General features: G+C 38.7%; 1 protein-coding gene across 1 annotated transcript in view; it reads right to left on the bottom strand.

Moving 5' to 3' along the window:
- Positions 1–10,804, bottom strand: part of dock5 (dedicator of cytokinesis 5) — a 58,521-nt gene extending 47,717 nt beyond the window's left edge. The window contains exons 1-5 of the mRNA XM_057831843.1: positions 10,786–10,804; positions 10,390–10,436; positions 2,502–2,585; positions 1,949–1,989; positions 133–188 (exon numbers count right to left, since the gene is read on the bottom strand). Of these exons, the coding sequence (XP_057687826.1) occupies positions 133–188; positions 1,949–1,989; positions 2,502–2,585; positions 10,390–10,436; positions 10,786–10,790 (233 nt within the window). The 5' untranslated portion in view covers positions 10,791–10,804. The remainder of the gene's footprint in view (positions 1–132; positions 189–1,948; positions 1,990–2,501; positions 2,586–10,389; positions 10,437–10,785) is intronic.
- Between the last annotated feature and the right edge of the window lie 15,929 nt (positions 10,805–26,733).

The raw sequence follows: 26,733 nt of genomic DNA, 5'->3' as shown, positions 1-26,733 counted from the left end.
CAGCCAAGAAAGGCATTTCTAAACCTACAGTTAAGATAATTATAAATGCACTTCTATGTCGCTGGTGGTGTGGAAAACCAAAAGCAAAGTGTATTATTCGAAAATGACTTGTGTACTGATATGTGACCTTACCCAATTCCCTCAACTGATGCCTCCTTTAAGTGAATGTAAGAAGATGGAAAAATTCCCTGAGAAAAAAATCAAACACTTTAATGACCCGATCAAAATATCATTTAAAATCAATTCAACACACTTTAATTTCATATAAACAAGGGTAACAGTGCAAACATTTTTTAATCTTTTTCCTCTGCCTTAGTTAGTGTGTCACTAAGGCTCGGTTCATACCGCAGGTCTTAATGCACGGATCCAATTTTTTTTGTGTTTTTCCGACTCGAGTGAGGCATTAACTTGACGGTCTGAATGGGAGAAGTTGCATAGAAGGGGACCATTTCAAATCTGATCTTGGTCACTTTCGTATGTGGCTTAAATACGATCAGGGCCACATTTTTCCAGAATGTCGCAGCGGTCTGAACTGTCAAGACTCCCAAATCTGAATTCATGCAGCAATTATGTCATCAAAGAGCGAGCGCGAGAGCAAGATAGAGGGAGAGGGAGAGAGAGAGAGAGAGAGAGAGAGAGAGAGAGAGAGAGAGAGAGAGAGAGGGTGCACCGGCAGCGGTGCAGCTGTGCGTTACCGCCTAGCTTGCCTTGAACACGGCTTTTGGGGAAGGGTCGGACGTGACAACAGTCATACAAAAATTAAAATGGGTTGGGGATAAGCCTGGGAAATGCTCCATTTTCTCCCTGCTCTATATTAGCAATATTTCAAGATTGCTTACACGGCCGAGTCGGTGCAAACTGTCCTTATGTGGGTGTGTCATGCACGGACAGTGCATGCATGCTATCGATCCATATAAACTTTGAATATAAATCTAAACGGGGATTATTTATGTCTGTTATTTGTGTCCTATTTTTGGAAATCAAAATATGATCTCCCTGGAATGACGGATGACAGCCAGCATGTGTGGTCATTTGTTTTGATGCTTCTGCGCATGCGGCTCCTCTTGCTTAGCGCGTTTCGGACTGCGAATTAGTGCGCATATGTAATACTTGAACGGGCTCAATAGACAAAGGCAGTCTGAACGGGCATGCCAAAAAACAGATGTGACAAAAAATCGGATTTGTGCATTAAGCCCTACGGTATGAACATAGCCTATAGACTTTGAAGCTCTTATAAGCTAGTAGCCAACTAGGTGAACTTTAACATGTTGATATCTTGATGACACTTAAGATATATTGCCGGTATGTAAAACTGAGGGACTCTAATATGCTAGTGTTGAGAAATTTGCATAATAGGCACGATTAGCCTTATTAACTTAATTTTCATTTGGTCTCTTTTGCACCATCTGGTCAATATATGATTTTGTTTTCTGGCAGATTACAAAGAGCCATTTTCATGATGTATTTTGAACCCTATGAATATTTGCTAGGTGAATAATAATTTGAAAGTCAATATTTACATTCACATTGCTAGCCTTAAAATTATTTCGTCATCATTATTTCAACATGTTGAGACAAAGAGAAATTTTAAGAAATAAGTATGGCATCATGTTTATTCGGCATGACAATAGATTGTCAATATGAATGACTATGGTTGATATGCTAATCGCGTTAATTATGAAAACTGCTCGGTATGTAAATTATGTTCTGGCAGGTTCTCAATGGACCGATCATTTACATTTCTGAAATTAAACTTTGGTGTAATATTCCTCGTTCTTCAGTGGAGCTATCAAAGCTGGCTACTAGATTTACCAGGAAACAGCAATAGTAAACATACATATCCCCTTGATCAGTTATTGAAACTTCAGGGAAAAGAATAAAAAGGTCACTCGTTTTACAGCCTTCATTAAGGTCAAACAAATAATGTTCTGATGAATAATACACATACCTTATGTGATTTCTCTCGCAGTGTGTATCCTCGATACCAGCCTAGTCACATAAACATACATAAACAATAATGTTTCACTGAGGAGAGAGCGATAATGGCAGTGGGAGTAATATCGGTTGTGCCTTGGCTTCAGGAGGTCAATGCTGAAGACGGCACACTCATTTTAATTATTCCTCAACATATTTAATGACAGAAAGAAAGGTTCTCCATTCCATCAAAATATTAATTGGGATACGCTTTTAAAAATCCCTTCCTCTCTTATTTCAGTCAACTCCCCTTCCTTGTGGGCTCACGCGGAGTGGCCAAACGGTTGGTAAACAAACATTAAATAAACTTGACATAATTGCCTTGTCTTAATTACCGGCTTTATTAGATCAGAATACATATAGTCTTCTTATTTTGCCACGTTAAAAATGCATTATTTCAACAGGTAATAGAAATATTATAATTTAGGAGCATGTTCAAGATTTTCGTATTTTCAATAACGTGATATAGCGTATTACAAATTCTTCATACATCGTGTATATCTTGGCGTGTATTCAGCCTCACTCACCTTCCAATTTCTCGAGGATATGCACTGTGTCCCCAACCTGTAAACACAGCTCCAGCTCACCATTGGGATCATAATTGTAGATTGCTACAATGAAAGAACCAAACATAAGTCAAAGTTCACCAACCCTTTGTAACAGAATGAGCATGCGTCATGGTAGTAGTTAACAGCAAACTGCAAAGTTGAAGCCATTTCATAATTAAAATTAGATAGGTAGTATGTAGCTTGGGCCAATCCTCCAAAGAGTGTGACTTTATGGCCTCATTATTTCTGTTGTTCAATATTTACACCCTATAGGTTCTGTTACTCCATGCTGACTCACTCATGAACCCTAAACTTTCCTGTAATCATTCTGCCAAATTGTTTTCCTGAAGGTGACCCTGTGCTTTTTAAACCCCCATTATTGCAAGAGTAATGGTCAGAATCAAGTGAGAATGTATCCACAGGCAAATACGTGCACATTTAGGCGGATGATAACGGAGAAACCTTAGCTAGATATTTGTCATGACTTGAGGGATCTGCAAGAGCATGCAACCTGTCAACCACATAACTATGAGCAGGTATCTGTCCTGACTTGCATGTGCTGGAGGCTACATTTCAAGGCTCTCTCTGAATGCTTTAAGTAAACCAACATTTTACCTCCCAAAAAGTGAGAGGTTTAAAATTTAAATCTCTAAATAAAATACAAATACAAAAGGTGTTTGTGTCTCCTGCTGCTGGGCTCTTATAATATGTTGCAAAATTATCAATTGTCCAAACACTATCACATTTGAGCATTGCATTGTGGTTGTTCAATCTAATGCAACAGTTTCGTTACAGTGTCGCCCTGAAGCAATGGGGGAATAATTGATTTGATTACTTTGCTGCTTGAACAGGCTGATGTTGAAATTAGATCTAAAAGACGAAATACTGAGAAAATTCCAAAATAGAGTTCAGATTAATGTTTCTATATGTCCAGGTTTAAGTTAGTACTACTATACTACTGTAAATCAGACTCACGCTGATGCACCTAATTCATCATAGCTAAAGATTAGTCAACAATTAAAGGACTTCACTGTTGGAGGATTTGAGCGGCTGCTGACAGCTTATTAAAGTAACAAAATTAATGGTCTGTAGTATTAAACGATGCCTAGATGAGAACCATAAAAACACAGCTTATGGCAAAACTGAATAACTGATTTTCCAGCTCTCAGGGACTAAATACTTTTCCCTTTGAAGACTAATAGCTATTGTGTCCAGTTCTTTTGCAGTTTATCAATCGTACTTCTAGGGAGGTGAACTGTCACTTCTTTGGCTAGGCAGAAGCAGTTTTTTTGCAAGGTCGAGAGGTTGTTATATGAATATAACTCATGTCAAATTGGGTTGACTTATACAGAATATTACCAACGAGACGCAACAAGCACTGTCATTTGAGAACAGAGTCTAAATAAGGCTCAAACATTGATGAGAATGCTGCAAAAAGTTGGGCAGTATTGATTATGTAAAGTCTGACAAGAAACACATTCGCGTGCACTGTAAATGGTGCCGAGTGTATACTCACACAAAGAGAGAAAACCAATAATCTTACACTACACTATAATTATATATTGAAAAAAAAAACATAACATTAGGCATAAATGAAAATAAGGAATTGCTGCAGTCTCAACTTTTTTAGAGAATTCAAAATTCATTAATATTGGCCAAAAAAAAAGTATCAGTTTGAACATCAAATATTTTGTCTTTGTAGCATATTCAATTGAGTAAAGGTAGAAAAGTACTTGAAACCCATTGTATTCAGTTTTCATTTACATTTAACACTTTGTCCCAACTTGAACATGAAAAGCACAACTGAAGAGCATGCAATCTCTCTAACACAGGACACACGGCTTGCTAACAGAAGACCAACAAGGCCGCCTAGATTAATACATTTATTCGGCCCTGAGACAAAAAAAATAATAATAGTTGAAATCGGGCGCCAATGATCGATTTGTATAAATTTGTAGCATATACCTACCAAATTTCATTGTAATCCATCCACTAGTAACGGTAGCACTTTTAAGTCTGCAATTTATCAATTAAATTAGTCAACCCTGAGATTTAAAAAAAAATTTTAAAGTCCGATTCCGAAGAGCGATGTGTTAACTTCCCAAGAATGCCAAATTTCATATTGATCTGTCCACGAATAATTGAGTAGAACATTTAGTTAGTGTACTTACCAAGAATTAGAACAACAAAGCAAGCGAGAACTTAACAAGGCGGTATAGATTTAACAAATACATAGACCTGTCATCTGCACCTCTATGCTGTACTGTACTGTACTGCACTTTACTGCACTGTAATGTACTGTACTGTCTTGCTGGGGGGAAATTGTGATCTTTTGATAAATTCACTTTGATAAATTAGTTTAAGCTCCATTTGCCACAGGTCCCATAAACCTACAACAGAAATGTTACGATAAAAATCAATGGAAATCTCTTCTTTCATCTCAAATGTAAATTCCCAAATTAAGGTATGATCTGACTAATCAGAAGATAACAAGATGTAGTTGACGGTCTGATGGCTTTTTAGGATGAAAGCATTTCCTATCCTTATTCGAATGCAAAAGCAGGAGAACTGCATTGTCTGCAGAATCAAGAAGATCTGTACTTTTGAAAGTCACGCCAATTGCGATCTAAAAGGATTAAGATGAAAATTCCTCAGTGTCGATAACTCAAACCAAGGTGACGTCGTCGCACTCCATATTTAACTAACTGCCTACTACTGACGACAGACATGCAGTTCATTTAAACTGGTAACACTGGCTGTAAAGGCTATCTTTCAGTGCCATGAGGGCTAGGCGCCCAATCCATTTTGACTAGGAATGATCGCTGCCAGCCTTGCGCTGTCAATGGCAGACAACGAGTTAAACATGTATTGACATTAAAATGTGTGTTGCTGGAATGGTCAAGAGTAGACATGTGCCAATTACCGGTTTCAAGGTATACCATGTTATGAAAACGTCAAGGTTTCAAAACGGCAAAAGTTTTCAGTCATACCGTCCCTAAGGTATTAGCTATTTTTTTATGTCCCAAAAATGCATGGAGAAATTCCTCGCTTGCAGCTGTAAGGGTTAACCCTCCCCCAACAGTTGTTGCTCTGTGTCAATGAGTCAGCTGTGCTACACGATGGCTGGAGGAGGTGAAACTCCTGAACATTTTCCCCCATTGAAAAAAAACAAAATCGCTGATATGGGAATACTCCAGCTACCGAAAAGTTACAGACGGCCGCGGCTTAGAGGAGGAGGGCCAACAGACATATAAAAGATCTTTGCGGAGGGTGGCTGCCGAGGAGGCAATACTTCCAATATGATTTCGCATTCATACAAAATTAAAGGTTAGTAAACACTGTCATGAATGTTTCCCACTAGCTACGAGAGTTAACCAAAGCATATTTAGTGTGTCTGGCGGTGGTAAAACATGTTTTTTTTTTCTCTCTATGGCAATTGTCTGTGTTGAGAAAGAATGTGTGTATTAAGGGAGAGCCAAAAAAAAATCGATTATTCTGACACTTGACGATTTGATTACGATTCATAAATGTTCAAAAACGATGATTTTCCCTAATAACTTTATGACAGCCGCTCGTAGCGGAACGAAATTCAAGACACGTCTGCCGCCCGGACACCTTTAATGGATGCACACACAACGTTATGACGGATGCTGCCCAGAGGTTGCGCTAGACTTTTTCGTTGTCTGTGATTTTGACTGACAGGGTCATAAAAATCCGGTCATAACCTATTTTTACCCGTCACTTAAATTTTTTAAATGATGATAATGACATTGTGGTGACCCTTTGTTTGGCATAATTCACCTTCCGTACTTGTGTGTCTATTTGGCCGAGCGCGTTACCGGCTATGACACAGTTACGTGACAGAGACACTTAAGAGCCGCACGCGTTCCGGCTTGAATAGAGAGTTCACAGAGAGCAGCAGAGCTACAGCGGCTGGACACAGCAATTCGAGCTAACAAGACTCTTAACATTGCATACCGCTTCAACATATTCAATAGTATTTAGTTTTCATTCATTTTAAATTAATATTCTGTCCGAACAAGCTTAACAGAGAATCCACACCGTGCCATCACACATCAAGCAGATGAATATGTAACTTTTTCTACGCAGTGACAAAAACAGCTGACTGTGGCCCCAGTAGGTAGGCTACATTAAGGAACAATGAAATTAACAGTTCACCCGCTGTGGCCTGAACGGAGTCTTACACCTTCCTCCTGGTGCGCATGGACTTGAATTGCGTGCCCGCTTGTGCAGTCCCTGTTTTTTCACCTCTTTTATCAACACCATCGTCGTTTTGGGGCTTTTTGAAGAAACTTCGGACACTCAGTTGCCTTGACATTTTTCAGAGTAAAGGCGGTAACACACCAGCAACGTGAACGTCGCGTCAACGATTCCGCCGCGATAACGCACCAGTGACGCTCAGCGTCAATTTCCATAGGACGCGTTTCACGAGCAGCGCGTCTGTGGATCGGCTCGATCGGTTCACGTGAGGATTGCAAGATCGCGCGAGAATAGCGGGTATTTAAAGGTAATAAAACAACAACACTTTGCCATTTTAACATGTATTTTACAAATTAAATGCCTCAATCAATTTCTTTCTTATGAACATTTTCTAAGCTTTATTGATGTTTTTTCTCAAGTTAAAGTACCACGCAGAAATGAATACATTTAATTGCGTAGCAGGATTTGTCTATTATTTGTGTTTTAGCTCATTTCAATTTATTTTATTTATATAGTAAGTTACGATTGCATATTATTTTGAAAATCGACCGGATCCACCGTATTTTTACACGAGTGACTTCCGGCCTGCCCGATCCTACCTAGTAGTATTGACGCAGGGGGGCCGCGTCTCGCGTCAAAAAACAAACTCTGCTGTTCTTTTCGCGTGCGTCGCGTTTAGCACTTCTGGGACGCGTCCAACACGCGGCCGCACTGCGACTGGTGTGCACTGGCTAATTGACTTTAACGGCCGCATTTCGAAGCGTAATCGCGACGAGATCGTTGACGCGACATTGACGTTTCTAGTGTGTTACCGCCTTAAGGCCAACGATGTTATGCATCAAGAGAGACAATAGCTAATTAATATGCTCGGTCGCCACCCTGTGGTCTGGAGTGTGAATTGCAACCTGTCAAAATGACAGATGAACTTTTTCATGAAGTTTTTTCCATCACCGTTTTAAAAAATCGGTCAACGACGGAAAATATTCGGTTAACGCGACCCCTGATGCTGCCAGTTACTGAGCGAGAGATTTACTCCTTTTCAAAAGACTGGAAATAAATTTGTGTATGAGACAGGCGGGGACCCGGCGGTAAGTTATTTTTTTTAGAGCGAGAGGAGAAGAGAGATAGTTCCTTGCTCCTTGTCTTTCAGTTGTCCAGCAGTAGGTTCAATTCGTATGAATTGGAAAAAGTCCCTAGTGCTCTGCTAAGTCCCGTGTCCGTCTATCAGAGGTGAGTACACGAACCTTCTTGTACTGTTTAGCCTTTATTGTTGTTGTTTTTGAGATGTTACTAGTTAGCGCCAAGCACTATGCTAATTAGCGACTTCGCTAACATGTATTTCCATGTCAAGTTGTGCGTTGTTTGGTGGTGTACATAAGTTACTCCAGATGCAGAAAGTTTAAAACCAGGATTAAGTACAGCGGTAACACTACAACCATGCGAAATAGTACAGAAAACTGTGAAAACAAAGTATATTGGTTAAAAGAAGTCTTATTTCTAAAGACACTTTGTTTGTTTCCGGAAAATATGGAATTCTTTCCACCAGTGTAAATTTTATTGTATTGTTGACGGAAATAAGTACAGTACTGCCTTTGAAACAGCTGATGTTTTTGCACCTTCTTGTGAAAACGATTATCTCAAGGTCAGCTGTGTGTTGTATGGGTATGTTGAGAAATAAGTACTGCCTTTAAAATGGTTAATGCTTTTGCACTTTCTTGTTAAAAAAAAAAAAAAAAAAACAGTTTAAGGGCAGCTTTTTGTTGTATGGGCATGTTTCCATCGTTTCTGATGAATCATTAGGATATTTTAAATAAATAATGGACATAAATTTGTTTGACTACTTTATTAATAAGTAATGTACGATGCATTGATAATCGTGATAATCACAATAACTGTGATAATCGTCAACAGTATGAGCATCGTTCAATAATCGAATTGTAGCACCCTGGATCGTAATTGAATCGAATCGTGGGGTGCTTAAAATGGCACACTCCTAGTGTGTACATTGCAAACATGATACGAGTCATACACATGGGTATTTTATGGAAAATAATTCAATTATTTTTGTTCTGATGATAATAATGTTGAGCTGTGGTTGTTTACTTATTTATTTATCATTTATATATCAAATTTTATTAGGGCTGTCAAAATTATCGCGTTAACGGGCGGTAATTAATTTAATTAATCACATTAAAATATTTGACGCAATTAACGCACTTGGCCGGCCAGACAGATTTAAATGGCAGTACAGCCACTTGCCCACTTGTTGTCTTTTATGGAGTTTTGCCGCCCTCTGCTGGCGCGTGGGTGCGACTGATTTTATAGGCTTCAGCACCCATGAGCATTGTGTAAGTAATTATTGACATCAACAATGGCGGGCTACTAGTTTATTTTTTGATTCAAATTTTTACAAATTTTATTAAAACGAAAACATTAAGAGGGGTTTTAATATGAAATTTCTATAACTCTTACTAACATTTATCTTTAAACAACTACAAGTCTTTCTATCCATGGATCGCTTTAACAGAATGTTGATAATGTTAATGCCATCTTGTTGATTTATTGTTATAATAAACAAATACAGTCCCTATGTACCGTATGTTGAATGTATATATCCATCTTGTGTCTTATCTTTCCATTCCAACAATAATTTACAGAAAAATATGGCATATTTTATAGATGGTTTGAATTGCAATTAATTGCAATTAATTACGATTAATTAATTTTTAAGCTGTAATTAACTCGATTAAATTTTTTAATCGTTTGACAGCCCTAAATTTTATTTAGCTTTTTTTTGTAACTTATTATAGTTATGTTCCAATTTTCTAATATGTTTTGAAAAATAAAAATCCTGTTCAATAGAAAAAAGTTTTTTTTGTTGTTCTTTTTTAACCCAGGTATCTCACTTTTAGACCTGTAATTGCAATACCGTGATACTGTGAAACCGTGATATTTTGCCTTAAGTTTATCATACCATCAGAACTCTTGACTGAAGAGTTCGGAAGGCTTCCAGAACACTTGTAAAAAGGTAATACGTTTTGCTGCAGAGTATAAATTATGATGATAGGCTTTTTTGTTTTGTTTTGTTTTGGTTTTTTTTTTTTTTTTTTTTTTTTTTTTTTGCCTTGAGGGTATAGGACGTGCAGCCTGCACACACACATAATGCCACACCTTTACGAAGAAACGAGCAGTGAGTGTTAAAGTCCAAGTGTTGCCAAAGAAAAGTAACGAAAAAATGGAAACTCATTCCTAGGGTGCCACATGTGTAAACGACTGTAGTCCCGCTTGTTGCCCTTTTGTGTAACACTGTCGAAGCCTCAGAAGAGGTTTTCATAGAAATATAAAATCTTTATGTGTACTTTCATGTCAGCTCAGTGAGATTATATAAAAGAATGGTTGGCATGCCCATTCAAATCCAGAGAATCCTTTTTCATCGTTCCAAAGCGCCTTAGGAAAGTATCGCAAGTAAAGTACACTTATGGAATTTGTAGGAAGTTATTTTCATCCACCACGTTTACACAACAACACAGTCGTCAGAATCTAGGGTTCTTCTATATTCTTTTCAAGTGATGTTACTTTTCTAGGATCAGTTGACGAACTTTCAAACTGCACAACAAACATGAACCCGCTTGTTTAGAAAACTTACCTACGCCGTACTTTTCTTTCTTTGTAGGAACCCAGCGTGTCATGACGCTGTGATGGAAAGAGACAAAAAAAAAATCTCAAACTCAATAAATAACTATTTACAATGGATATAAGAGGGAGGGTAGTGCACTTTTCCTGCTCGTCCCGAAGTCTACTACAGTATTTCCGCCATCATGCATTCTGAGAGTGTGACGGGAGGGCGAAAAGGCTCAGAAAGGGTGGGGGTGCAATGTGTTGGGAAAATACTTGAAAACCACTTATTCCTAACGCACTGTTGCAAAGTACTGTATAATGAGATTTAAACCATGAAAATAATAATAAATAAGTATCAGTTCCTTGACAGAGTCACCATTTGTCCAGAATTGTGCAGGACAGTCCTTCTTTAAAACTCTTGTACCTCATGCATCCTGGGTAGCCTTATTTGTCCTCATTTATGGAGTTGGACCTGAACGCAACACACTCCAGTGTGTCCGTGCGTGTTCGGTGCATTAAGAGTGGCTACAGGTAGTCAATGTTAAGCACTGAAGAAAGTGCCATTTTACTTTAACATCTGATATGCTGTCAAGTTGTAGGCACAACTGCCACATACTGTCCTTCTAAAAAAAATAGCATTGTGGTAAAGTTCATTATTTTCTGTAATGTACTAATAAACATTAGACTTTCATATATTTTAGATTCATTACACACAACTGAAGTAGTTCAAGCCTTTTATTGTTTTAATAGTGATGATTTTGGCAAAAAAAAAGTCCAGAAAAAAACAAAAATCCCTATCTAAAAAAATTAGCATATCATGAAAAGGTACTCTAAAGAAGCTACTAACCTAATCATCTGAATCAACGAATTAACTCAAAACCCCTGCAAAAGATTCCTGAGGCTTTTAAAACTCCCAGCCTGGTTCATTACTTAAAACCGCAATCTTGGGCAAGACTGCCGACCTGACTGCTGTCCAGAAGGCCATCATTGAAACCCTCAAGTAAGAGGCTAAAACACAGAAAGAAATTTCTGAGCGAATAGGCTGTTCTCAGAGTGCTATATCAAGGCACCTCAGTGGGAAGTAAAAAGTGTGGCAGGAAATGCTGCACAACCAGGGGACCACACCCTGAGAAAGATTGTCAAGAAGGGCCGATTCCAGACCTTGGGGGACCTGCAGAAACAGTGGACTGAGTCTGGAGTAGAAACATCCAGAGCCACCGTGCACAGGCGCGTGCTGGAAATGGGCTACAGGTGCCGCATTCCCCAGGTCAAGCCACTTTTGAACCTGAAACAGCGGCAGAAGCGCCTGACCTGGGCTACAGAGAAGCAGCACTGGACTGTTGCTCAGTGGTCCAAAGTACTTTTTTCAGATGAAAGCAAATTTTGCATGTCATTCGGAAATCAAGGTGCCAGAGTTTGGAGGAAGACTGGGGAGAAGGAAATGCCAAAATGCCTGAAGTCCAGTGTCATGTACCCACAGTCAGTGATGGTCTGGGGTGCCATGTCAGCTGCCGGTGTCGGTCTACTGTGTTTTATCAAGGGCAGGGTCAATGCAGCTAGCTATCAGGAGATTTTGGAGCACTTCATGCTTCCATCTGCTGAAAAGCTTTATGGAGATGAAGATTTCATTTTTCAGCATGACTAGCACCTGCCAACAGTGCCAAAACCACTGGTAAATGTTTTACTGAACATGGCATTGGCCTGCCAACTCTCCTGACCTGAACCCCATAGAGAATCTTTGGGATATTGTGAAGAGGACGTTGAGAGACACCAGACCCAACACTGTGGATGAGCTTAAGGCCGCTATCGACGCATGCTAGGCCTCCATAACACCTCAGTAGTACCACAGGCTGATTGCCTCCATGCCACGCCGCATTGAAGCAGTCATTTCTGCAAAAGGATTCCCGACCAAGTATTGAGTGCATAGCTGATATAATTAATTGAAGGTTGATTTGAGTTTTTTTGATTAAAAAACACTTTTTTGTTGTGGTCGGATGAAATATGCTAATTTTTTTAGATAGGGATTTTTGTTTTTTTCTTGACCTTTTTGCCAAAATCATCAATATTAAAACAATAAAAGGCTTGAGCTACTTCAGTTGTGTGTAATGAATCTAAAATATATGAAAGTCTAATGTTTATCAGTGCATTACAGAAAATAATGAACTTTATCACAATATGCTATTTTTTTTTTAGAAGGACTAGTACTGTATGTATGTACTGTATGTGTCATTTTGTTGTTTTTAGTGCAACTATTAGCGTGAAGGTATTGATGATTTTAATTTAATTGTTGTTGTTTGTTTTAGGACTTTGCACACTAGTGGTTAACCGATTACCGTTCATTCATTCATTCATTCATTCATATTTTAGCCTCATTGAAATTTTCATATTATTTTGTCGCGCACTACTTGCACAAATTCTGCGCACAAAATTGATGCAACGCACAAAATAAAATTCAACAAAAACGTACTGTAGTGTCACTAGGACTACTGTCAGCGCCGCAGCACGACACTCCAATCGGTGCGTTCGATACGGCAACGCGACGCTCCCATTGTTGCGTTCCATATGCCAACGCGACGCTCTTATTTGTGCGTTCGATACGGCAACACGGCGCTCCCGTTTGTGGGTTACTACACCACAATTTCATGCAGTTGTGAGATGCGTGACCTGGGTGGGTGCGGGGAAAAATAAAGAGTGAAAAGTGAGCTAGATTCCTGTGCTGATTTAAGGAAGCAACATTCCGCTGCCAATTTTTGCAAGCGCTACAGTATTAATTAATGTCTAATTTTAGAACTGATATAATCTAGTTAATTAGACGAACAAAATTGTTTTTTGTACCATTTTGCTATGTAACTCAATGAGAAACAGGTGTCTAGCCAATAATGTGACACAGTTCACTTCACTCACGCTATGCAGCCCATATGTGCCTTGCAGGTGAGCTAGCCAACAACAGTGCAGCGGAGTAGCGACGCAAATACTAACCCCTTATCATGGTGAAAGGAACAGGAAGCGATAAGCCTGTCGCAATATGCAATAATTCCATTTATCGGGCGACAAATAAAAATGAAGGCGGTAATTTTTCCGCTGCGATTTATCGCCTCGCGTGCACGTGCGTGCGCGCGTGCGGCAGACGTGCTGTTAAAAGTTCGGATTCCTCGTTACCAACTACGCAAAATGCATCTTTGTTCCAGGTCCGGCAAAAACTAGCGCCGGAGCCAACCGTTCCCATTATATCCTATTGTTCAACGTATACCGGCAGCATTAGTGCTCCGGAGTGACTGTGGACCATCTATGGCGCGCCGGTGTTGTTGACGTGTGGGCGCTCCCGTCAGGAGTGACATTTCACGCGGGGCGGCTATTTTTCGGCACAACGCCAGATATTTACAACGAAGTCCACCAAAACATTGTTAACGATTTGGTTGCTACGAACAACCTCGCTTTGACAACGAACAGCTGAATGAAATTAAGAGCGCTGTGCTTCAAACTTGTCCTGTTTATGAAAGTCGATTGCCATACAGGTATGTTGGTGTTGTGTAGTAATGAGCAGACGTGACTTCAGCGGAGCTTGCTAACTTTTTTAATGCGCCCACACACCAGATATCATGAAATGGCAAACTAGATGTAATATGTCCCATGCCATTGGCTACGTGAGCCCAGAGTGATTATGGGACACATAGTCCATATACTACATCGATGAATTCTAAACTGTCATGACTGAATGGAAGTTAAGAAACCAAATCAATCCATACCAGTGACTATAGATAATGTTGCAAATATTGTTAATTCAGTACGTGACACAGATGGATTCGGACCACAAATGGACGTCTTGCTCATGTAGTAAACCTAGCTGCTAAGAGAGCTGTAGCAATCGACAGTGTGCCCTGCCTCACTTTACAAACAGTAAAGATTGTTCTCAGCACTTTTATACAAATTTTTTTCAGATCAGTAAGTAGTAAGCACATAAATATTATGCACTAAAATGCATGTTTTTATGATGGCAATTTAATTTTTGCTCGTTAGTAAAAAAAAAAAAAAAAAAAAAAAAAAGAAACAAAAAATTGTTGTTTTTTTTTGTTTTTTTTTTACAGAGCATTAAATGTATTCAATTGGATCGAAAATCGTGTCCTCCGTATCAAAAATCGTACCGAACCGTGACTTAACTGTATCGTTGCATCCCTATGGAACACCACTGCAGAAGCTATGACGGGAAAAGTTTTCATTTGCCTAAATGCTTAAGTTATTAAGTGCAATTTTTTTTTCCTTTTTTTTTTTAAACACATTTTAATTATTCTGTGTTTCTGTGCGGTATCAATATTGTTGTTTTTTACTTAAGAGGCATGGTCTATTGTTTTTAGTTGTGATTTCTTAAGAAGTATTTTTGAATTTAAGAGTAAAAATTTATCGCGTTTAAATGGGTGTACTTGATCCATTAATATACTGTATACTGTATTCTCACTGTGTTATTGTAGATTGGTTTAAAAAAAAAAAAAAAAAAAAAAGGGGGGGGGCGCAATAATATCGCATATCGCAATAATTTATGAGAATAATTATCGCACACTAAAATTTGTTATCGCGACAGGCCTAGGTAGCGATACTACACTCATCAACCCAAAGTAAAAAAGAAATGCTGTTCTTTTAAAATGGAATGGCTGTCAGAGTTCAGTATGTGCAAACAGAAGAACAAACGGTGAAACAGTGATATACATATATATATATATATATATATATATATATATATATATATATATATATATATATATATATATATATATATACAGTATATATATATACAGTATATATATATTTACGAACTCAGTGAAGGACTTGAATAAATCCTCCCCTCTTGTTGTCCCTTTTATAGTCAAAACCTTGCAATCACGCTGAACATGATGAATTGCTTACCTCTGTTGACTCATCCGAAGCGACAGAAAAAAACGGTGCCGCATTTATGTCCTTCACTTGTGTTTAACATCATGATGGTACAATCATGAACATTTCTTGCTGACAGAGGCATGTCTTTTTTCCGTTTAATTATCTTGTCCATTCCCACTGAAAAGTACGATACTCCTCGTCTTTTTTTGCTTTTTGCCATCTTCTCAAAAGGGTTTCAAAAATTAGCTGACAACGGGGGAAACGAAACTGAAAACGAAGTTTACTTCCTGATGTTTTGTACATGCGCACATCGGCTGCCTTTTTGACAGCAAAATACGGCAACCCCACTTGAACAGTATCTCTGCCTCATCTGCGTTGCCTATGCGATTGATAGATAGATAGATAAATAGATCGACACAACGACATATATGTTTGCTGCTTTCCCACTAAAATTACTGCGAACTAGCTTTCTAGGCGCCGGTGACCATCGCCGTTTCGCGCAATGCGCAAGGGAGTATAGCAAAACTTTTTTTTCTTTCTTTTTAATGATTAAAGATTTGTCTGCAAGCCAGATGCAGTCGTCAAAAGAGCCAGATCTGGCTCACGAGCCATAGGTTCCCGACCCCTGGCTTAGCTTGTTGCCTCCCAGTTCAGCGATCAATGGTCAAACCATGCCTTCCTCTGTCAAGTTTGCATGTTCTCCTTTGTGCCTTCATGGGTTTTCTCCGGGTACTCTAGTTTCCTCCTACACCCTCTAAAAAAAGCATTGTAGGTTAATTAAACACTCTAAATTGTTCTGAGTGTTGAAGTAAGCATGAATGGGTTTTTTTCTGCAGTAGGCTGACAGTCAGTACGGGGTGTAATGGTATACATAAAACAGTATACGAGTGGCATTCATAAACAGCTATCAAAAAAATAAAATAAAATAAACATTCTGGATCATTTGTAATATTAAGTGGTCTTTTCAGTTAGTAGACCGTATGTAGAAATTAGTCTTTCAATTCTTCCTGTCAAAAGACGAATGGCATACACACCTGCAGAGGAAAGCATCTCATCTTATTTCCAATCACCATTTATGTATCCATGTTTCAAATTTAATTCATTTGCAATTACACCTGCATATGACCTCAAATATACAGTATATTCTTCTGGAAAACTCTTCTTTCCATAATTCTGGGACCCACAAATTCATTTGGGATTTTCCTATTGCTCACCTGAGACTCTGAGTGATAGAAGACGGAGAAATGGCTTAATAAAGGAAACGAAAATACAGTACTCCATATCGAGTGTGAACTGTGAACTTCACTAAGTCATTGTGAGGCAATTACTTATCAAAGACATCACCCCACACAGCAAATCAGAAGACTGTTGTGGTAATGGAAATTACATTGAGCCTATTCTATTGCCCTTATGTTTCTCCAATGACACTGGTGTCATTTTTTGTGGCACACTATTTAACAAAAACGGACATCATTTAAAGGTCTGATTGGTCATAAAAATGTTATTGTTTTCAATGTCAAACACCCTTACCCAAACAGTTACCTGATATAACTGTAAAGATGTTACACAACAACATAGTTAATTTGGTGAAAATGGCACACAAGCGTGGGGGAAAACAAATCTGTTGAACTTGCCTATTATGAGGCCATCTGCTTATTGACGCTTCACCACTGCTTGCATATTATAAGACACACTCAACAGTCTTTTCTGTGTTCATTGAAGTAATTTACAGCTGTTGGCAGAGTGCTGGTTGACCACTTAACCCTTTTGTTTGCTTGTCGTGTGTGAGTGCGTGCGTGTATGAATTTCCGCTGCCAAATGGTGCTGTAACATGTTTAGTCATCCAATGTGTTTTTTTTTTTCTCCCTGACAGGGCAGTTCTTTTTCACATCTATTGAGCGATCTGTCCCTTTTAAAAACAGCCAATTATAGCCAATGCAATTAGAAAGGCTTTCCATGTAAAGAAACAGTAAGAAAAGACTGACTGGATGCAATCACTGAGTACTCTTATACAAACGGATAGAGAGAGACAAATGAGAAATAATAGGGAACAATTTACACAGACAATAATCAATTAAGCAATAACACAAGATAAAAAGAATATGTTTTAAGAAAGCCACAATTGTACCTTTTAACAACTTAAATACAGTTCAATGGAAATTATTTTTGCTATTTGTTGCTATCAACATTCATACATAGCACAGAGATTCAACGACATTGACTGAACTTGACAGACCACAGTTTTGGCAGAACTGCAGTTTATGTGTATTATTTTTAGTAGGTATTTTTAGGGTGCTCCTCATTTCATAACGATTTTTCTGCCCTATTTCTGGCTGACATAAAGGTGCTTTCAGATTGTGAAAACTTCTTGTGATGGCATATAAAAAACTGTTCTTATATTTTTTACTTCCACTTTTCTCACACTAAACCTTTATGTAAAGTTCATTGAGGCTACAATGAAATCGTCAAAAACAATACAATATTGCCATCACCTGCCTTACTCGTGCTATTGCAGACAATACATGCTCAGTGATACAACCTAACTACACTCATGTGATTTAATAAAAATGCATGGTGACAACACGATAGGATGCTGATACTGGCATGGAATGGTTATATGGTTATTATGACATTCATCAGTGTTTATAATAGTTCTCTAAGCACCAATGGTGGACAAGCTTCACATAAAAAATAACTATGATTTAATGTAAGCCAATTTTACGGAAGTATGAAGTGCTGCATTAAACTACCCATCCGTTTTCTATACCGTATGTATTCATTAAGGTAGATGGTGGGCTTGGGCTTAGATCCAGTTGACTTTTGACTAGCAGTGCTCGTCCAATTGATCACACAGGGCACAGAGACAATCAAGAATTCCCATTCACACTTGCAGTCATGTCTATAAATATTGTTCGTTGACACAATTCTTATGTGGCTGGCTAAATGTGCCTCCCCCTATTTTTTAAGGGACCATGTATTAATTAAAAGTAACGTTTTGATTTATGATTATGTTTAGTAAATTTTGGTTCCTCAATTGGTTTGTAATTACTACACAGTTCACCAGATTTGGATATATATTCAAATAAATCCTCAGATTAAAGCTCAATGTCTGCAGTTAAGGCATTCCAATCATTCAATTTGAAATCCATTGCGGTCATGTTAAAAGCCAAAAGGATTGGTGTTGCTTGAATGTCCCAAAACTTATGGACCTGAATGTGTATGCAGTTTAGTCAATTTACTGTCTTAATAAGGATGGTTATGGAATGTGTAAAAAAAAAAAAAAAAAACACGCAAGCAAGGGAATCCCGGACATTAAATTCTAACCCTGAACCTTAGAAAAATGAGAAAGACATACTTGGCAAGTTTTCATTTTGCTGGCCCTAAATTAACAACATATAAATGTGACATGACAAATGTGCTGACATGAACGTGGCGATTGACATTGACATAGACGCTGACATTGACAGCGTTTTTCCCCAGTTCCTCGTGTTCCTCGTCCTGCTTGGAAAGTAGGTTTATTAGTTAGCCTGACTTTTGTTTGTCAAGAATTTTTGGATCACCACAGCCTTTGTCTTGTACTTTGTTTTTTGTTGGCTTGAATTAAATCATTTTTGCACCATCTATCTGCCTCGCTTCCCTTTCCCTGCATTTGGGTCCACACACAACCTGCCTGCCCCACACTTCCTGACAGAATGACGCAACCAATTGTGGACCCAGCGGGAAAGATCCATTTTTAGGAGGCACGCCGACGGCCATCAGGCCAAACTCAGCCCACCTACCGACCACAGCTCATTTTGTTGGACTCTGATTTTTCGGACTACGAGGAGGATCATAATCTATATGATCTCCTCTATTCTGACTCTGACTCCGACCCAGATTTTTATCCCATGCCCTTTTCTTCACCCTCTCAGTTTTTGTCACGCCTCAATCATTCCACGTCCCCTTCCCAGTCTTTTGCCCTGGACCCTTTCCTGGGTTCCCGTTTGGCCATCTACCCGGGAACTCCGCGTGGTGGCCAGCGGAGGCGCCCAGGTAAGGGCCATAGTTCCTACAGCACCTGCCTGCCCGGTTTACCTGACAATAAATTCAAAATAAATCACAAAAGCATGTGTACAAAGAAAAAGAAAAACATAAGACCAGATGATTTTTTAAAAAATGTAATTGATGGCAGGGTAAATTAAATTAAACAAAACAAATAATTTATATCACTGTATTTGCAAGCGTATGTTTGCAATGTATGTACATATACAGTACATACATATCTACGTTTGTCTCCTTTTTTCCATCGTATGAATCAATTGCACTTTTGTTTTTGCTCCCGTTTTTCACAGGCTGAACTCGAAGACTTTCTTCATCCAAAAGGGCCTATTGCTGCTGAGTAAACAACACGACTATCCCAATCTTAGTATGCCCGCAATAAAAGGCCTCAATGTGGTTTTATCACACAGCACAATGCCACAGAAATTTATGGGAGGGTTTAATTGGCATGCTGACTGCAGGAATGTCCATCGGAGCTGTTATGCGCGAATTAAAATTTTAATTTCTCGACTATAAACAGTCTCCAAAGGCTTTTCAGACACTTTGGCAGTACATCAAACCAGTTTCAAAACCGAACACCAAATGTAATCACACCAGCCTCCACATCCAGCATGCTCGCTTACAAGATCATCTGAGACAAGCCACTGTACAGCTGGTGGAAACAATCTGTTTTCGGAACCAAAGAATCTTTGCACAAAGTGCCAGAAACCATATCAGGGAAGCTCATCTTCATGCTGGTCATCTTCATCCGGGTCTTGACCTGACAGCAGTTTGTCACCCCCCCAACTGGAATGGGCAAATATTCGTACTTGATTGAATTTTGCACTTCGGAGAGGTGTTCTCTTCATAGATTAATCCTGGTTTGCACTGGACAGCAGTGCACCAACCTTTTTCCCATGAGATTCCATTTTTATCACAGACCGGGGTGGTTGCACATTAGTCCAAGACAGACCATAGCCCAAGGAAACGGAGTCCCAAGCACGAATGCATTTTTCGTTGTTGCACAAGGAAGTTGTGACTTTTATTGTCTGGGGTGTGAGGATGGGGGGGGGGTCAAAGCACAACAGCATACAAAACGAAGTCCCAAGCGCACATTTTCGTTGTTGCATAATAAAGCTGTTACTTTTATTGTTTGGCGTGGAAAGGGGATTGGTCTAAGCACAACACGACCATTTCGGCGAGAACGTGCTATGAGAGGCTTTTCGATTGTCCCAAACCCCAAGAAAGTGAACGGCAACTAACATACGCAATGAGTGGGTTTTCATTCTCTAAGCTGTGCACTGCTGTCACGTGTCTGAAAATGTCGGCGCACCCGTGGCACCAATGGCATTGCACCACCCGCACAGTGTGCTCCTGAGAGCCTGTTTATCGCCCACAAAGTGCTGTTTGCACTGCTAAGAAAAGAAAAACTTTCTGAAACATACTCGCTGTGCGCCATCATTTTTGATGTATGAAGAGCACAGTGCAACAGCGCGACAGAAATGGGCAGGATATATTTATGGTGAAATTGGGCTGGAGACTGTCTTTCTGATCTGGCAACCCTGAGGTGGAACATGGCATTGGTTCCTCATCTCCATACTTGACAGTCAATGGCGCTTCATGTCTGCAAAGTTTAAAACGGAAATAATTATTTCTTTCTCTTGAAGACCGGTATCGGTCCGCAGACCAGTGGTTGGGGACCACTGTTACAGGACAGATTGCAGACTGTGTGTATGGCTTATTAACATGATTCAAGTAGACAGTATTTTTTGTGTGTAATACTTTATATTGCAGTTGATAATCAAATGGACTGAATGTCCAAGACAGAAGTGTTTTTTCCCAGTATTCAGTCAACTGACTTCCAGTGTATATAAATTGTCACTGATGTGAATAAAATAGTAATCACGTCATGTTTATTTGGCCCCATGAAGACCCTACGAAGCAAAACATCAGCTTTACAAAAAAATATATATATATACTGTATATATATATATATATATATATATATAGAGAGAGAGAGAGAGAGAGAGAGAGAGAGAGAGAGAGAGAGAGAGAGAGAGAGAGAGAGAGAGAGAGACAGTGGGGCAAATAAGTATTTAGTCAATCACCAATTGTGCAAGTTCTCCTAGTTGAAAGATTAGAGAGGCCTGTAATTCTCAACATGGGTAAACCTCAACCATGAGAAACAGAATGTGGAAAAAAAAAAAAAAAATCACATTGTTTGATTTTTAAAGAATTTATTTCCAAATTAGAGTGGAACGTAAGTATTTGGCCACCTACAAACAAGCAAGATTTCTGGCTGTCAAAGAGGTCTAACTTCTTCTAACGAGGTCTAACAAGGCTCCACCCGTTACTTGTATTAATGGCACCTGTTTTAACTCATTATGAGTTCATAAAAGACACCTGTCCACAATCTCTGTCACACTCCAATGATGAGACGTGGCTGGGTCTTTCAGCATGACAATGATCCCAAACACACAGCCAGGGCAACAAAGGAGTGGCTTCGTAAGAAGCATTTCAAGGTCCTGGAGTGGTCTGGCCAGTCTCCAGATCTCAACCCCATAGAAAATCTGTGGAGGGAGTTGAAAGTCTTTGTTGCCCAATGACAGCCCCAAAACATCACTGCTCTAAAGGAGATCTGCATGATGGAATGGGCCAAAATACCAGCAACAGTGTGTGAAAAGCTTGTGAAGAGTTACAGAAAACGTTTGGCCTCCGTTATTGCCAACAAAGGGTACATAACAAAGTATTGAGATGAATTTTTGGTATTGACCAAATACTTATTTTCCACCATGATTTGCAAATAAATTCTTTAAAAATCAAACAATGTGATTTTCTTTTTTTTTCCACATTCTGTCCCTCATGGTTGAGGTTTACCCATGTTGACAATTACAGGCCTCTCAAAAATATTTTCAAGTGGGAGAACTTGCACAACTAGTAGTTGACTAAATACTTATTTGCCCCACTGTATGTATATATATATTAAGATTAATTAATTACAAAAGACTAAACGAGTTTTTTTTTTTTTCTTTTTAAACTCATTTTAATCAGAGGTTATATTCGTAGCACCCAACCTTTGTCGTTACACAATTATCTGGTACACCGACTAAATTGTTACACATTAGGTAATTTAAGCTAAGAGCTACACCGAAAATAAATTAATATCAATTAAATATGCACATTTCCTTAAAAAAAAAAAAAAAAAAAAAGACCTGTATTTTTTAAAATGTGGAATTGTGCAAATATACACAATGTATTTGTCTTTACATAGTTTACTAACATAACTTTTGCTCAGGTTACTTCAGGTCTTAGGCCTCTCAAATAATCTTTCTTTTTTGGGTTCTTCTACCAGAAGAAAAAAATTTACACTTTGCTCCATTATTTCATTTTATTTATTTATTTTTGTCTTTTTTTTTTTTTTTTGACAATTTAAATGTTTGGTTTATTATGGAAAATAAGTTCTAAAATTGCACTCTAAATTCAGATCATTGAAGGTGTTTTGCTCAGATATATATATATATTTTTAAACAAGTTCGAATTAAAATGCGATTTCTTAGATTTTTCCGGAGTCTTCCACTAAAATCCTTAAAAAAAAATTTTTTTTAAAGATCTTTTCGAGGAAAATTTGCCATGTGATTAAAATGCAATTAAGCAAGATTGGATAATAGCCATTTTTGATTATTAATTTATTAAATAAAGTCTCAACTCTAATCTTCAAATAAATTGTCCAAGTATTTTATCCTTCAGGTCCTGGCCAACACAAAGGTTTCCACAATAGCAGGCGACTGCACGCAAGATCCGGCTTCAGCTCGCCGGATCCGCATAGCAATCACATCCGCTTAACGTCAATGCACCAGATGCGGCCCGGACATGCACAATGACAGTCCAAATGATAGGTTACGCACTGTTCCAGGGCAGACCGTGCAGAATGGACATGCTCAAACTCTGAAATTTAACAGATGACATGTGACGTCATTGTCAGTGCGCACCTGAAAGGCAACTACACAGAAGAGCACGTATGAGTCACGATACATCTGCGGATGGCAAATTTGTATGGCAAGTGCTTTTTTATAATTTATAATTTATAATATTTATTTTTCATAATTGCGTTTTGAAGTCATTGCTTGACTGCTAAACAAGTTATTCAATCGAGGGTTAATAAAATGGCTGGTATATTCAAGTAATCTGCCATGTCTGCAAGTTAAGTAATTCAAAATTAGTTTTATAACACCATATGGAGGGAGAAAGCATTTACTCTGTGATGCTGTAAATGTTTCAATGTTTGAATACTATTATTTAGACTGAGCCCCTTCTCCTTGTGTTTGTGTATTTGTGTCACTTTGCCTTAATTGTCGCCTTGATTGCACAGATGGGTGAGCCTGGGACCAGGTGCCGCTGGTCATCGTCAGAAGCTGACTTAAACCGGTCCTTGGCCTCATATCATCGCCAGATCAACAACTCACCAACAGGTATTTGACTTTCAGGTAACATAGAATCCTGTAATCCTGATGCTGAGCTCATTTTTTGTGTTTTTCTCCCTTATATCCTGTACTGCTTGCCTGGCAAAACGCCTGCCTGCCCGTTCATCTGTTTGATCACTAAACTGCCCACTGGATTCTTGGGACACTATCTACCACTTCCTCTCATCATCAATGAATTAGGTCCCCTGTTACTAGGGGTGCATGATATCCATTTTTTGAAACCGATATCGACAACTTCCTGCTCCTCAAGGCCGATACCGATATGATAACCGATAATATATATAGAATTTTAAAATCTATATTCACCTGAGTTTTTGAACACCTGTAGGTCAAAAATACATGTGGTGGATTCAGCATAGATATGCCTTTGACCTAATCAGAATTTTCATGATAACATGAACATTATATAAAGAACATTACAAAGACAAGATTTTTTAGTTAAAGTGCCTATATGTATTGTTTCAAATAAGTATAATTCCAGTCAATTACAATCAGTCAATATAATTGACGATGTGTTCCCCTGAAAAATGAGCACTGAACTTATAGATAACCCCAATAGGTATTGTGCTTTGTCAGGAGATAAAACATTTGGAGCAACCTGAGAGGAGACTTTTGCGGTCTTGGTCCATGAAACAACTTTCTTAACCCGGCAATTATAGGACAGCAGGCCCATTAATAACCAAAAGGCCTCTCAAGAACGTGTAAACATAACACTGTAAAGTGCAAACATTTGCTAATTACCGTAGTAAGGTTTATCACTCAGTGATGGAAAAATACGGGCTCTAGAACAGTAACAAAACTTTGCGTACTAGCAAAACGGGAGTGGAAACCAACGTACAGATCCCAATCCACCGACACACTGCCAAAAATTAACAATTATTGGGCCAATAAATAATGTTCTCGGATTTATTGGGATGACGTCATAATTCCTATTATTGGACATATAATTATCGGGCTGATATTTATCGTGCACCTCTACCTGTTACCCCAGAACCTTAACAAATACGTTGTTTACATTCTAAACATGGGTCATCTTTAATGTGGAATTGCCTGTTCCAATTAAAATATTTTGAGAAAAAATAGTGTTGTTGTTGTATGTTGCATTAATATGTTAGCATTAATAAATGGCATGAAAAAGAAGTGTTGTCATTATTGCTTTTAATAAATAAAATTTGCAATATAAACACTTTTAAGTATGATACATTGAACAAAATGGACCCCAAACTTAATACTGAAAACGGTTTTGATACTAATTTGGCTGAGATTGGGTAACGTGTGCTATATCCAGGCCATACATTAATGTAGTGTCTGCTACTTTGGATCAGTTCTGGCCCAAAACTGTTGCTGATCCGGCAAGTGACACCTGAGTTTGGCCCACTGTTCAAAAAGACCCTGTTTTACAAAGTTAGGCCGGAATTTTCAGTACATCTGGCCCATGTCCGCTCCTGTTATATTTTGCTATCTGGGTTGTCATCACAATAAGGCCTCTTTCAGACATACTTTGAAGTCTGGTAATGTTCTATATTTACCCGTTACGCGCAATGTGTAAACACAATTTGCCATCTCAGGAGACACGGACATTAGCCAGAACCATATCTTGAGCAATTTTCCCATTTCTGATGAAAAAACAGAGAAATTGAGCTTTTTGTGAAAGCATACATTTCAAACATAACTTTGACTTTAACACAGCTATTTTTTGCTTTAGTTACATCCCAAACATCTGAATAATGTTTTCCTTTTACAAAATAACAACAAGACAAATGGAGCTTTTAATAGCAAAGTAACATTTTATTTACACATAATTAACTGAGAGATGATGCTGTTGTGGCCGCGACAGCCGGGGTAAACTTTTCCCTCATTGCCGCCTGTCTCTGCTTGGCGAGCAGCACAGACTCAACGGCATCGTCCGCTGCACTGGTGGTCCCGGTCGTTCTGCTCGGTCGGCCGCTGCCTGGTATCCTGGACGTCCATTCGGTCATCTTCCGCCGGCGCATCGGCCGTGCGGCCCGGCCGTTCGTTCTGTTGAATCAGGTTGCGGGTCTTACCAAATGTGCTACTGCCCTCCAGTGGCCAGTTTTATTGCTTTAAAATGGATTTTAAGCATTGTGCTTTGGAGCTAAGTTGAATCAGAACCCAGAGATGTCACTTGTGAAAAAAAACGTAAAAGACGCATAGATACGTCTTTGGGACAGTGAAACAATTAAAAATAGAAAGTATTTATACGTTTTTGGGAGCAAATGAGCACTGCAATAAGATCCTAGTTTTTCTTTTACCCTAAGACAAAATAAAATTTGACAAGCAGCAAACAAAAAACATATTACCTAACTTATCACAAACTATATACGACAACTGTTCACCGATCTTACAGTTTAGTAAGAGACTGTCAACTTTTGAATGGAACGACACTGGACTCTGTGGCTGAGCAAAGGCAAAACAAGTGTTTATAGTGTATTTTCTTCGTATTATTAGTATTATTTTTTTAATAAACGTGATTGAGAACATGTCGTTGTTCAGTCTGGTCTCTCACGAATGAATGGGTCCGATCGTGACAGTAAACTATCTATTCAGTGAAATCTAAAAAAAGTAAACTTGCATGACGTCATGCCTGAGTCTCACACTGTATTTTTCGGCACAACACCTGTTAAGTACCGCTATATTTCCCTCTAGTCTGAACGGGGTCGAGACAGTAGAGCACTGGTACATTTCCCTGTGTCTGAAACCCACGATCTAGGTTGATTGCAGGTCAGGTCACTCGGTAATGTTGCGGTATATTATGTCTTAAAGCGGCTTAATTGAATTAGCAGATTCTCTGAGCTCAACAGGGAGAGCCAATCCGCATATCAAATACTTTTCTTTGTGGTAATAAAGCAGGGTTGTGGAAGTATTTAGAATTGTCATCATAACAATTGAGGACCAGTCTGGAGCAGTCTGTCACCTTTAGGGCTGTATGCGTACACCTAACAGCTGCTGAAAACCCATAACTATTAAAAGTGCATTGAAAGATG

The sequence above is a fragment of the Corythoichthys intestinalis genome, chromosome 3 (genome assembly GCF_030265065.1).
Source record: "Corythoichthys intestinalis isolate RoL2023-P3 chromosome 3, ASM3026506v1, whole genome shotgun sequence".
NCBI lineage: Eukaryota > Metazoa > Chordata > Actinopteri > Syngnathiformes > Syngnathidae > Corythoichthys > Corythoichthys intestinalis.
The sequence above is the reverse complement of the archived record's forward strand: the minus strand, read 5'-3'. Positions and strand labels throughout refer to the sequence as shown.